Consider the following 14,861-nt stretch of genomic DNA (forward strand, 5'->3'; position numbering starts at 1 on the left):
TCCCGGGTCTGGGGACAAGATGAGCAAGAGGGCAGAGGTGGACAAGACGTGGGCAGAGTAACACCTGGAGGTGGCCTTGGTGGAAGCAGAGATGTAGTAGCAATAATAATAATAATAATAATAATAATAATAATAGTGGTACTTGCTAGGCCCTTTCTATTTGGGAAGCAGCAAGGTGTAGTGGATAGAGCACAGACCTGGCCGTCAGAAAGTAATGAGTTCTAATCCCGCCTCTGCCACTTGTCTGCTGTGTGACCTTGGGCAAATCACTTCACTTCTCTGTGCCTCCATTACCTCATCTGTAAAAGGGGGGTTGAGACTGTGAACCCCATGTGGGCCAGGGACTATGCCCAACCAGATTTGCTTGTATCCACCCCCGGGTTAGTACAGTGCCTGGCACATAATAAGTGCTTAACGAATGTCATGATCATGATTATTATTGGTTCTAACCCCTGCTCCACCACTTATCTGCTGTGTGACCTTGGGCATGTCACTTCACTTCTCTGTGCCTCGGTTACCTCATCTGTAAAACGTGGATTAGGAGTGTACGCCCCTTGTGGGACAGGGACTGTTTCCGTCCTAATTAGCTTGGATCCACCCCAGTGCTTAATACAGTGGCTCACACTAGGTGCTTAATTTAAAAAAAAAAAAAAAAGAAAAAAACGTTAGGACTTGGCTGGGTGGAAGTCAACTCCTGACTGCGGAGAGTGCGGTCTCGACGAGGTGAAGGGAATGAAAACTTTACTGCAGTGGGTCAAGAAGGGAATTGGGGAGGTGGCAGCGGGAGCAATACGCATATACAGTCCTTTCAAGGATTCAGGACAGTATAGACAGGACAACCATCCTTCCTCTCTCAAAAGCCTGTAGCCTTGGTGTTAACCTGGGCTTTTCTCTCTCATTCAACACCCGCAGTCAACCTGCCACCAAATCCCGTGGGTTCAACCTTCCCCACATCACTAAAATTCATCCTTTCCTCTCCATCCAAACTGCTCCATATTCACCTAAGTACTTATCTTGATTACCGCATCAGGCCATAATGACCTCCCTGCCTCCTGCCTCTTCTGTCTCCAGTCCAAACTTCCCTTTGCTGTCCAGTTCATTTTTCTACAGAAACGATGTCCACGGTTCCCCACTCCTCGGAACCTCCAGCCCACCCAGCTCCTCATCAAACAGAAACTCCTGCCCACGGGCATTAAAGCACTCAATCACGTTACCCCCTCCTATGTCACCTCCCTGATTTCTTACTATAACCCAGCCTGGGCACGTCTCTTCACTCGCCGTACCTCGATCTCATCTATCTTACCACCGAGCCCTCGCCCACATCCTGCCTCTGGCCTGGAACTCTCCTCCTCCTCAGAGCCGACAGACAGCTTTAATAAAGCTCACCCTGCTTTATTAAAAGCGCATCTCCTCCAAGAGGCCTTCCCCGACAGCTCTCATTTCCTCTTCTCCCACTCCCTTCTGTGTCGTCCTTGCACCCCGATTTCCACCCTTTATTCATTCGGTCGTGTGTACCGAGCGCTTACTGGGTGCAGAACACTGTACTAAGTGCTTGGGAAAGTGCAATAGAGAGAGGCAATCCCTGTCCACAATGAGCTCACAGTCTGGGGGCCGGGGGAGGAGACAGACATCAAGACTAGTAAATAGGCATCGATATATATAAATATAAAATTAGATATATACACATATTCACAAACATATTCACCCCTCCAACAGCCCCACAGCCCTTATGTACACAGCTGCAATTTATTTATTTAATGTCTGTCTCCCCCTCTAGATTGTAAGCTCCTCGTGGGCAGGGAACGTGCCTACCAACTCTGTTTTAGCACAATCTTCCAAGTGCTTAGTACAGTGCTCTACACATGGTAAGTGTTCAACAAATACAACTGACCGATTGGGAGATGATGACAGCTTGGGAGGGGGGAGAGGGGATCCAAATACATTGTTAATAGAATGGAGACTTGAGCATGACTGAAGCCAGATGGAAAGGGGCCCTGTGTAAGTGAGAGGCTGAAGATAGCAGCAAGGGATCCAGTGTTTTGCGAAATGAATGGAATGGAATCAGAGGGATATTTCCATCCAAAAATAGGCAACTGCAGTCACCTGCAATCTATATTTATTTCTGCATCTACAACCCATTTCCAATTCAAAATGAATTTAAAAATGTATTTTTCTTTTCCTTACTGAAAATAGGAGCTCTAGCAACCTGTGTCTTCTATAAACTGTTGAGAAAATGAAAGGAGAGGAATGCACACGGATTGCCATTTCCTCTCCGTCAGTTCTGTCGCATCCAGTGAGCCGTGCGCCGTCTCTTCAGTCGCCCGACTTCAAATAGTGGTCCCCTGCTGCTTTTCAGGTGCCAAATCTACACTGTTCCCTTTAAATCAATTTGGAAATGAAAGCACAGAGAGTCGGAAATGAACACGATGGCTACATTCGAAAAAAGGACCTAGAGGACCCTCTAATACCTACATTTAAATCCACAGCCCTCTTGACAAGACCCAGATGCCGTATGACAGACACGGGACTTTGCTGATCTGAATGAAGTTGCTTCTATGGAAACCAAACTTTGAGCCTCATTAGTGTCAAATCCTGTACTGTAAATTGTAACTATTCATTTTCGCCTCACAACCATTACACTTAGTCTCCTCCCCCTGGGAATCCACCTTTTGAAAGACATTTAAACGGTCTTCCGTCTCTAAGGAGTTCCGGAGGGAAAATCTGACCCGAAGCTGCCGCAAAGCAAGGCCCAGGCAATGGCACATTCAAAGTCGATTTGATATTGTTTAATATTTCAACACACGAGCTCTCATAATTCAATCCATGGAGGGGGTAAAAATGAAATTTAAGCCAAGTGCTCTTTGAATTGTACAGTAGAGAAACGTAGTCAAGACAGGGGAAATAGATCTAGCCACTTCTTCGGAAAATGCATTTCTTCCCCTTCTCCTTCTCCTCAAACACTACATTAAGGCTTTCTCAGTAGAGACATTATGAGACCTTGGCAAGTATGTCGTGCAGAGCTGAAAATGGATTCGCAACTATAAATAATGTTTATTTCAGTTCTTCGGCTAGTCTTGATGGAAAAAGAAAAATCTATAAATGCAGGTCACTTATGGGGAGAATAAAGATTATTCAGGTAACAAAAAAAATGCAACAACCGGGAATAATTCCCTGGTCCACACTGTGTGGCTTGGACACCATATCAGCCTCCTTTCCTTTATGTATTTTGTAAGGGCTTACTACGTGCCAGGCACCGTACTAAGCGCTGCAGTAGATACGAGCTAATCAGGTTGGACACGGTCCCTGTCCCACAGGGGGCTCACAGTCTTAATCCCCATTTTTCAGATGAGGTAACTGAGGCCCAGAGAAGTGAAGTGACTTGTCCCTAGGTCACACAGCAGACGAGTGGCTGAGCCGGGATCGGAACCTATGGCCTTCTGACTCCCCGGCCCGCGCTCTTTCCACTAGGCCTCACTGCTCCTCCTCACTTGTCTCCACAGATCGTCTTCCTCAAGTGTCGCTCAGCACGTCTCTCCATTCCTCAGGGATCTCCAAATTTAGCCAAAACCTGCTCACCACCTATTCCAAGGCTCTCCAGCGACTGGCCCCACTTTGCTTTTCCACTCTCCTTATCGGCTATTCCCCTACCCACTCTCTTCCGCCATCGCAAGCGAACTTGCTAACTGGATCTCACTCCATTCTCCCGCCGCCACACTCTTTCGCCCTGTTCCACCAGGCCTGTCTTCCCCTCCCACCCCAAATCCAACAGATTACAGCTCTCTGCAAATTCAAAGCCCTCTATAATCCCACCTCCTCCAACCAGTCTTCAAGGCATATCAACCTGGCAGCCTCTCTAGCAATGAAGCACGTGTTTAATTCAATGGTATGTTTCTACTGATCATTCTCTTTGTAAATAATTTTATGTCTCTCACTCCGCTGATCCCCGCGCCCCCTCGCCCATTACAGTGTAAACCCCTGGCAGATAATAATAATAATTATAATAATATAATTATATATTATATATAATAATAATTATATAATAATAATAATAATAATGTCGTTTGTTAAGTACTTACTATGAGCCAAGCACTGCTCTAAGCACTGAACAAGGAAACCAGATTGTCCCATGTGGGGTTCACAGCCTTAATCCCCATTTTGACAGATGAGAGAACTGAGGCACAGAGAAGTCAATGTCTTCCCCAAAATCACACAGCTAAGTGGCGCCCCCCCCCCCCCCCGGATTAGAACCCACGACCTCTGACTCCCAAGCCCGTGCTCTTTCCACTAAGCTACGCTGCTCATTCTGTGCTCAATAAACATCATTACTATTATCAACTTTTTCCATTTGGGAAAAATAATTCTTTTGCAGAAATTTCAACTTTCAGGGGATGTAAAGTTTAAAAAATTTAATTGATGAGTAGCAATGATATTGAATCCTGAAAATCTATATCTTACTTCAGATCTGATTGGTCTAGGACTGTCTTAAGGAAACATTCTGGATGTAAATCATGCATCAACCCTAACCCTTCCAAAAATTAGTTCATTTAATAATGTTGGTATTTGTTAAGCGCTTACTATGTGCAGAGCACTGTTCTAAGCGCTGGGGGATACGAGGTGATCAGGTTGTCCCACATGGGGCTCACAATCAATCCCCATTTTACAGATGAGGTAACTGAGGCCCAGAGAAGTGAAGTGACTTGCGCAGTCCCACAGCTGACAAATGGCAGAGACGGGATTCAAACCCATGACCTCTGACTCCCAAGCCCGGGCTCTTTCCACCGAGCCACGCTGCTTCTCAATTGATTTCAATTGTATGCTCTCACCTGGAACTTTCTATTCTTTTGGGCCGCACAGAGCTAGAGCAATTGCTTGCAAAAGTCCCCTCATTGGCTCCAGTCAGGAGAGAGACTGGAAATGAGCTGGAATTGCCCATCCATCTCTGCATCAATCAATCAATGGTTACTGAGGGCTTACTCTGTGCAAAACACTATATTAATACAACAGAGCACACGAAGAAAACTCGTTCCCCTCCACTTTAAGGTACTTACTCAGTTCTCCCCTTCCCAATTTACCTCGCTGCCCTCCTACTATACCCCAGCCGTTGCTTCTCTGACGCCGACCTACTCGCTGTACTTCAAAATCACCCCAACCCCTTACTCACATTCTCTTTCTGGCCTGGGGACTCCCTCCCCATTCATACCTACCGGACCACCACTCTCCCCATCCTCAAAACCCAACTAAAATAATATCATCCCCCTCTCTCTGCCCTCCCTTCTGGGCCATCTCCGCACTTGGGCCTGTCCTACTCAAGAACTTTCGTTTCCTTCCCGCCCCCCAGCACTTGTGTACATCTGTGTTTTATTTTAACGGCTGTCTCCACCTCTAGTCGGTAAACTCCTTCTGGACAGGACGGCTACGGCACTGTACTCTCCCAAGCACTTCGCAGAGTGTTCTGCACAGACTAAGTGCTCCACAATCAACCAATCAATGCTACTTACCGAGTGCTTAACAACCTAGCCCAGGCACTTTGCTCCTCTAATGCCTACCTACTTATCGTAACTCGATCTCATCTATCTCATTATGGGCCCCTTCCCTACAGTCCTGCCTCTGACCTGGAACTCCCACCCTCTTGCTATATGGTAGACAATCACCCTCCCCACCTTCAAAGCCTTATTAAAAGCACATCTCCTCCAAGGGGCTTTTCTCGACTAAGCCCACATTTCCCCTTCTCCTACTCCCTTCTGTGGCGTCCTTGCACCTGGATCCCGCCAGCCCCACAGCACTTATGCGCATATCTATAATTTACGTAATTACGTAATTAATTAATTTACGTAACGTAAGCTACCTGTGGACGGGGAACACGTCTACCAACTTTGTTATAATGTACTCTCCTGGGTGCTTAGTACAGTGTTCTGCATGCGGTAGGTCCTCAATAAATATGACCGATTTACTGAGTGATGCAACAGAATTGGTAAACACATTCTCTTCTCATCGCTGATTGATCTCTTGATCCAGAGATCGGGATGGAGATGGAGGTCATCCCATAACTGGATCTGGTGACTACCCTCTATATTCCTATAAAGAGAGGGCTGTGTTCTTGCAAAATTCCACATCACATAAAGATCCCCCTCTGTAGTATTCTCACATCCCACCTCCGCACACATGTACCCAACCAGCTTCTTCAGTGACATGAAGAAGCCAACAGGCTTTGTTCTCTAAGTGCCTGATTGCTTTTTGGCCAAAACTCATTCTGAAAACACAAATCACAGCAGTGCCTCCCCCTCTGGACTGTAAGCTTGTTGTGGGCAAGGAATAGATATGTTATACTGTACTCAAGCACACAGTAGAGTGTTCTGCACATGGTAAGCGCTGAATAAGTACAACTGACTGACTTCTCTCCTTCTCTGCGGTCTCACATTTCCTCCTGCCTGCAGGGCATCACTACTTGGATGTCTCTCCAACACTTCACACTTAAGTCCAAAATAGAACTACTACTCATCATCATCATCATGGTATTTATTTGTTAAGTGCATACTATATGTCAAGCACTTTTCTGAGCTCCGTGGTAGACACAAGCTAATCAGGTTGGACACACTGTTCTCCCGCTGACTTTCCCATCGCTGTACCCAACATCACTATCCCGTGATGTTCTTAAGCCCATAACCTCGACATTATCCTCAACTCATCTCTCTCATTCAACCCACATATTCAATCTATCACCAAATCCTGCCAGATCTACCTTCACAACATCGCTAAAATCCACCCTTTCCTCTCCAACCAAACCGCTACCAGCTCATCCAAGGACTTCTGATACCGTCTGGATTACTGCATCAGCCTCCTTGCTGACCTCCCTACCTCCGTTCTCTCCCCACTCTAGTCCTTACTTCACTCTGCTGCTCGGATCATCTTTCTAAAAAAATGATGACCATGCCTCCCCACTCCTCAAGAACCTCCAGTAGTTATCCATTCACCTCCACATCCAACAGTAATTCCTTCCCATTGACTTTAAAGCATTCCAACGGCCCCTTGCTTATTTCTCAACTAAAACCGAGGGAATTTTGCCTTCCCTGGAGACTTCTTAGAGTTTGAAGGACAAGTGTGTGTGTGTGCGTGTGAGCGAGCACACGTGCACGCAGTACGTGTTTCCTCATTCCTTTATCTTATTGAAGGCTTGTCAACTTGCGTCTGTCTCTTCCATTCGGCTGTACGATCAGCAGGGACAGTTGCTTACTTCTCTGGAATACTTCCCTGGCATCTGGTACAGTGCTCTAGCAAATCAGTCAGTCGTACATTTTGAGAGCTTACGGTGTGCAGAGCGCTGTATTAAGCGCTTGGGGTGTACGCTATAATGATAGATACATTCACTGCTCATAACGAGCTTACAGCTTAGGGGGGGGGGACAGACATTAATATAAATACATTAAAGCAAGGTACATGAGTGCTGTGGGACCGGGAGGGTGGATGAATAAAGGGAGCGAGTCAGGGCGATGCAGAAGGGAGTGAGAGAAAAGGAAAGGAGGGCTTAATCAGGGAAGGCCTCTTGGAGGAGATGGACCTTCAAAAAGACATACCTTTCAAGAAGGGGAGAGTATTTGCCTGTAGGCTATGAGGAGGGAGGGTGTTCCAGGCCAGAGGCAGGACGAGGGACGGAGATCGGGGCATTTCTCGGGCATCCGTTGGATGCAGAGTACCGTACTAAGCGCTTGTGATAAGACAATATAGAGTTAAGACATGTGATCCCACCTTCTAAGAACTTATGACCACTAAATAATAATAATAATGATTTCCCCATAGAGAGGGCCAGTGGCTACAGCTAAGGATAAATTTTGTTGGCCTTTATATGGTCTCCGGCCTTAGGAAAAAAAACACATCTATAATTCCCTTCTCTGAGGACTTCGTGATTGATCTCACATTTCCCAAAATGAAACGTAGCCATTTCCGGGAGAAAACCAGCTACGGCTATTACTGCCTCTCTACTGCATTTCAGAAGAATAAAGAAGCATCGTCTGCTAGGGAAATGCAACATAAAAGCTTCTCTCCACTTCAGAAGAGCTTACGGGGCTCCTTTTTTTCCACTGGAGGAATGTCTCACATCAGGTTCACGTTTAGTCGAAGGCTCCGAAAATGTCAAGCGCTTGCTCCACTTTTACCTTGTCACTCTGCCACGTTCGGAATAAAGTGCAGTTCCAAGGTTTGTCATGCTTCCAGGGTATTGCAGATGTTTTATTAATGCATATTTATTAGTTCCCTCCTTCCCTCTTGCAAAACAAACCCCCCAGCGCAGCGCTTGGGCCGACCTAATCAGCTGTGAAAGTGAAGGGCAAAAATACACTCAACTACCTGCCAGGTGCAGTCATCGAGGCCACAGACCTTCAGCACAGAATTCTTACGCTAATGGGAGTGAGGTTAATTATTTACTGGAGTCTCAATATAGTATGGTCGGGTTGCATGTAAACATTGGAAATAAGGTAGTTAAGGTAGTCACCCGACATTTTCCTACAGCCGCCTGCCTTAAAAAATCCTTTTTCCGCTCCACAGCTCGTAGATCCAAATCAGTTTGAGCGCATTCTTTCTATCGAAAACATGGGCGCGGCGAGACAGACTTAGGAGAGGTGGAAAACGGAGCAGTACCGATGTTCAGAAACCCCGAAGCGAAGCACACTAAAGGTTCCAAGTCCCCCTAGATGGTCAGCGCCTTGAGGGGAGGGATTTGTCTAACTCCTCTGCCACGCTGCCCTCTGCCAAGTGCCCAGTACACTGCTCTGCGCTCCGAAAGTGGTCAATAAATATCATTAATTTACTGACTCAAGACAGACCTGGGGATCGCTGAAAGTTCCCAGGTTTACTGCAGGATGGATGTCCAAAGAAGGCAGTCATCAAACTGCTCCTCTTCCACTCAACCCACGTTCTCAACCTGTCACCCAATCCTGTGGGTTCAATCTTCACAACATCACTAAGCTCCACCCTTCCCTCTCCATTCCCCATCCAAAGTACTACTAAGCTGGATCCAAGCACTTATCCTATCCCGCCTTGATTACTCTATCAGCCTTCTCACTGACCTTTCATTCATTCATTCATTCGATAGTATTTATTGAGCGCTTACTAGGTGCAGAGCACTGTACTATGCGCTTGGAATGAACAAGTCGGCAACGGATAGAGACAGTCCCTGCCGTTTGACGGGCTTACGGTCTAATCGGGGGAGACGGACAGACGAGAACAATGGCGGTAAATAGAGTCGAGGGGAAGAACATCTGGTAAAAACAATGGCGACTAAATAGAATCGAGGCGATGTACATTTCATTAACAAAATAAATAGGGTGATGAAAATATATACAGTTGAGCAGACGAGTACAGTGCTGAGGGGATGGGAAGTTAGAGAGGGAGGAGCAGAGGGAAATGGGGGGAAAAGAGGGTTAAGCTGCGGAGAGGTGAAGGGGGGGCGGTAGAGGGAGTAGAGGGAGAAGGGGAGCTCAGTCTGGGAAGGCCTCTTGGAGGAGGTGAGTTTTTGCCCTGCCTCCTGTCTCTCCCCACTCTAGTCCATGCTTCATTTTTCTGGGGGGGGGGGAGGGGGGAAATCCAGCCCATGTCTCCCCACTCCTCAAGAACCTCCAGTGGTTGTCCATCCACCTCCACATCACAAAGAAATTCCTGACCATTGGCTTTAAAGCCCTTTATGAGTTCACCCCATCCTACCATACCTTGTTGATTTCCCGTTCCGAGCCCGCCCTCGGCCCGCACCTTCACCCTTCTCATGCCAACCTAGTCACTGTGCCATGATCTCATCTTTCTTGCCCGCTTCTTTCCTCGAGCCTGGAATTCCCTCCCCCTTCATGTCCAACACACAATCACTCTCCCTACCTTCAAAACCCTCCAAAAACCCTATCTCCTCCAAGAGGCCTTTCCTTACTAAGCTGTCGTTCCCCCATTTGCCTTCCCTTCTGGGTCCCCTCTGAACTCGGGCCCGTACTTAAGTGCTATGACCTGCTTCCCACCTTCACAACGCTTGTGTACCCATCTGTATTTTATCTTAATATCTGTTTCTCCCTCTAGACTGTAAGCTCTCTGTGGGCAGGGATCACGTCCACCCAACTCTATTGTCCTGTACTCTCCCAAGTATTTAGTACAGTGCTCTGCACCCAGTAAGCGCTCAATAAATACCACCGATTGACTGATCCCGCCAGACATTTATTCTCTGGTGCCACAGTCTGAGTCACCGAGCTTCTGCGGAAGAAGGCGAACACATGCCTGGCTTCTGATGTACTTTCCTAAACATATAGTACTGAGCTTTGCACTCAATAAGCACTTAATAACAGTAACTGAATTAAAAGCTACAGTAATTCAGACGGAATACTTACAGGGCAAAAATGTTCTTTTTTAAAAATCAAAAGAAACATCCCACCCTGCCAGGATAATAAACACATGCTTTACAGCTAAATGGACACAAGATGCCCTGGAATGCCCTTCTTCCTCACATCTGCCAAACTAACCCTCTTCTCCTCTTCAAAGCCCTACTGAGAGCTCACCTCCTCCAGGAGGCCTTCCCAGACTGAGCCCTCCCTATCCCTCTGCTCCTCCTCTCCCCTACCCCACCCCGCCCTCTGCTCTTCCCCCTTCCCCACCCCTCAGCACTGTGCATATTTGTATATATTATTTATTACCCTATTTATTTTGTTAATGAGGTGCACATCTCCATGATTCTATTTATCTTGATGATGTTGTCTGGTTTTGTTTCGTTTTGCTGTCTGTCTCCCCCATTTAGACTGTGAGCTCGTCACTGGGCAGGGATTGTCTCTATCTGTTGCTGAACTGTATATTCCAAACACTAAATACTGTGCTCTGCACATAGTAAGCGCTCGATAAATACGACTGAATGAATGAACAAGATACTGCCGTGTGACCTTGGCCAAGTCACTTCAATTCTCCGTCCTTCAGTTATCTCATCTGTAAAATGGAGACTGAGACCGTGAGCCCCACCCACATGGGGCAGGGACTGCATTCACCTTGATCTGCCTGTACCCACCCCAGCGCTTAGTAGAGTACCTGGCACATGGGAAGCGCTTAACAAATGCCATCATTACTATTACGCCAAATACCAGCCCACAAACTCCAAGATACCAGAGACCCGGAAAACACACCACCAATTTCCTCAAGACTGAAAAGTAGGCAAACCTTTTGCACCAGGGGCCGTGGAAATATGGCTCCTTCTGCCACGTGTCCTGAGTTTGATTTTGTGCAACCTAGACCCACAAGCACAATCACCTATCAACCAAACAATGGCATTTATGGACCACTTACTGTGAGCAGAGCTGAACACTAGGGGAAGCAGCGTGGCTCAGTGGCAAGAGCCTTGGGAGTCAGAGGTCATGAGTTCGACTCCCGGCTCTGCGACTTGTCAGCTGTGTGACCGTGGGCAAGTCACTTCACTTCTCTGTGCCTGAGTTACCTCATCTGTAAAATGGGGATTAACTGTGAGCCTCACGTGGAACCACCTGATTACTCTGTATCTACCCCAGCGCTTAGAACAGTGCTCTGCACATAGTAAGCGCTTAACAAATACCAGCATTATTATTATTATCATCCAGTACGACAGAGTTGGCGGACATGATCCCTGCTCTGTAAAATCCAACCACCTGGGTAACTTAAGACGTGAAAGCCACTGTTCCAGTTCGATCAGCCCCGTGTTTACTCAAAGAGTAAAGATACGTGAAACAAACACAAACAGTTCTTCGACTTGAATGCTTGGGAACCCATTAATCTTCAAAATATTTATTTTATGAGATCTTAAAAGTTCTGCAGTAGAAAAGAAAGGCTTCTTGCTCAACTGGATTCATGCAAGTAATGAGAAAGACTTACATTGGTGAGCTGGTCAAATGACCGCTTGGTATCTTTTTCTACAAATACTACAAACTTTTACATTGCACTTCTCCAGTTGATCGTATTTGGATAACGCATTCAACTCGATTTTTCCCCAATTTTGATGCGGGGAGGACTCCATTGGACAAAGGGCCGAAAATACGTTTGAATCCTCCTTCTGACAACCGTTTCACCCTAGCCTCCGGTTCTTCCACGTTCACGCTGGGACCCGGCACAGGCCAAAATCCTTGGCGTCCAGGTGGACTAGATCCCTAGCAGGATACCTAGACTGTTGCCCTAATGATTTACCTTCCCCCAAACCAGTACTGTAAATAAATCCGCTATAATGCCGAGAAAGTTGTTTACAACATTCTAGCTTACGTAGTCGACTCGGGCTACAACGGCATCCCAATAAACTTCATTTTTAAGTTTTCATCTCTGCTCGTCTCTGTGTGATCCTAAAACACGTCGTGTCAGCCACAGGAGAACATTTTTTCAGATTAAAATAAACTAATCTGGCAGCTCTAGGGAGGGCTTTGAAGGAGCTGAACACCTGGGGCTCGGTCTGGCCTGGTTCTACACCCCCGGGGGAGGCTGAGGAGGGACACGGGCTGGGACCCCTACTGATACAGGTGGCTTGTGGCACAGACGCAGTTACATCGCACTCTTGGGGACACACAAAGACACCCACACAGTTGTGGTGCAGGTCGGAGCCGCTCCGCGGCTGGAAGAGGCTGTCCAAACGGACAAAAGCAGGAGGAGAAAGGCCAGATGAAGGCCCCTGACCCAGTCCATAGTCCTCAAGTTCTTTAAAGAGCTTATTGCTGTTACCCCAAAGGAATATTATTCAAGTTGTTTTGTTCTGCTGCTCTGGGGAAAGCGTTGTCTGGGGGGCTCGCTCTAGGACCACAAATGCCTAATATTGTATATCGATGGGACAGAGAGAGGTACGATAGCACAGGCTTGACAAGACCGGGTAGTTTTGGAATTCGTGGAACAAAAGTAAATCTGCATCCAACTTTCAATGTCAGAGCTGGAAGATGAAAATACAACATTCAAACAGCAAAACCGGCCCAGCTGTAGTGTGCCAAAAAACTGGAAGTAGGTGGTTTAGGGTCATAGTCAAATTTGGATTCAAAATCAGATTGTTTATAATTTTGTTTCCTTTGGCTAAATAAAGCCAGTGAGCTTTTACTGCTTTCCCATCTAAAAGTATTAGAGTGTAGGAGTAATATAAACCTTACACCTGTTCTCCCTTCAAGTTAAGACTGGAGGCGGGGACTTGAGTCACACCCAATTATCGTATGTCTCCCCCATTGCTAAGGCCAGTGCTTGGCATATAGAAAGCGCTTAACCGCAGCAATCATTATTATCATTATCATCATCGTCATTATTGTGAGCAACAGCAAAGGTTCAACGAAGCAGAGTACCACGGGGGGGGCCAGGTTTTTCACATGGTGGGGAACAACGTGGGCAGGGGGACGCGTCCGCTTATTGTTGTAGTGCAGTTTCCCAAGTGTCTAGCACAGTGCTCTGCACACAGTAAGTGTTCAATAAATACCACTGACTACGTGTGAGCAGCAGCAGTGGTTTAACAAGGCAGAGACCCGGGGGGGGGGGGTTGGTTCTCGGTTTTTCATGCGGTGGAGAGGGATGTGGGCAGGGGACGCGTCTGCTTATTGTTGCAGTGCAGTTTCCCAAGTGTTTAGCACAGTGCTCTGCACACAGTAAGTGTTCAAAAAATACCACTGGCTACATGTGGACAGCAGCAATGGTTTAACGAGGTAGAGACCTGGCGGGGGGTGTTGGTTCTCGGTTTTTCATGCGGTGGAGAGTGAGTGATGCTCTGCCACTTGGCAGCTGTGTGACTTTGGGCAAGTCACTTCGCTTCTCTGTGCCTCAGTTCCCTCATCTGGAAAATGGGGATTAACTGTGAGCCTCAGGTGGGACCACCTGATTCCCCTGGATCTCCCCCAGCGCTTAGAACAGCGCTCGGCACATAGTAAGCGCTTAACAAATACCAACGTTATTATGATGACGTGGGCAGGGGACGCGTCTGCTTATTGTTGCAGGGCCTTTTCCCCAGCGCTTCGTACAGTGCTCTGCACCCAGTAAGCGCTCAATACATCCTATTGATTGTCTCCCCGCGAGCAAGCGACGGCTGGTCGAGGCAGAGCAGCAGAGGGGGGGACCCTCCGGGCTTTTCAATGTGTTGGGGGGGGTCGGAGGGGACGCGTCTGGGGGTGCAGCTTCCCCAGCGTTTAGCAGAGGGCTGTGCCCGGGGGGGGGGGGGTGCGTGGGGGCTCACTTGTCGCGGATGATGGTCTGCAGCTCCCGGATCTGGTCGTTCATGGGCAGCAGCTTGAGCTGCGGGCCGATGGGCCTGTCGCAGGCGGCCGCCGCCTCCCCTCCGTGGCGCTCGTGGGCTCCGCCGGCCTCCGCGAAGCGGGTCAGCTTGGCCGGGCCTCCGGCTGCGGCGGGGGGAGGCTGCTCGGGTCCGGGTCCCGCCGACTCGGCGGCGGCGGCGCTGGCGCTGAGCTGCTGGTTGTGACAGGGCATCGTGGCTGGGCGGAGGAGCCCCGCCGCCATACACCCCGGGCCGCCACAGCCCCCGCCTCCGCCGCCGCCGCCGCCGCGCCCTGAGGAGAACCACGGGCGCCGCAGGCCGCGCGCGCCTTCTCCCTCACCGCGCCCCGCCGCACGCGCCCTCTCCCTCACCGTTTCCCCCGCCCCCCGCGCAGGCGCAGTCTCCTCACCACTCCCCTTCCGCGCAGGCGCGCTCCCTGCCGCACGAACGCCCTCTTCCTCACCGCCCCGCCTCCCGGCCCCGCGCAGGCGCACTCCCCTCACCACCACCCCCTTGCGCGCAGGCGCGCTCCCCGCCGCACGCGCGCCCTCTTCCTCACCGCTCCCCCTCCCCCCCAACCCCCGGCTCCGCGCAGGCGCCCTCCCTTCACCGCTTCCTTCTCCCCGGCCCCGCGCAGGCGCCCTCCCCTCACCAACCACCC

The 14,861-nt window shown here is 48.8% G+C and overlaps 1 protein-coding gene across 2 annotated transcripts in view; it reads right to left on the bottom strand.

Annotated features, from left to right (window-relative positions):
• UPRT (uracil phosphoribosyltransferase homolog) overlaps positions 1-14,477 on the bottom strand; it is a 34,795-nt gene extending 20,318 nt beyond the window's left edge. Inside the window, exon 1 of one of the 2 annotated variants that reach the window (XR_003760498.2) lies at positions 14,162-14,379. Coding sequence is in view for 1 of the 2 variants with exons in the window: in XM_029067514.2 (XP_028923347.1) it covers positions 14,162-14,442 (281 nt within the window). In the remaining variant the exon portion in view is untranslated. Of the gene's footprint in view, positions 1-14,161 lie in introns of both variants that reach the window. The other variant, XM_029067514.2, reaches the window with a different exon arrangement.
• Between the last annotated feature and the right edge of the window lie 384 nt (positions 14,478-14,861).

The sequence above is a fragment of the Ornithorhynchus anatinus genome, chromosome 6 (assembly GCF_004115215.2).
Source record: "Ornithorhynchus anatinus isolate Pmale09 chromosome 6, mOrnAna1.pri.v4, whole genome shotgun sequence".
NCBI lineage: Eukaryota > Metazoa > Chordata > Mammalia > Monotremata > Ornithorhynchidae > Ornithorhynchus > Ornithorhynchus anatinus.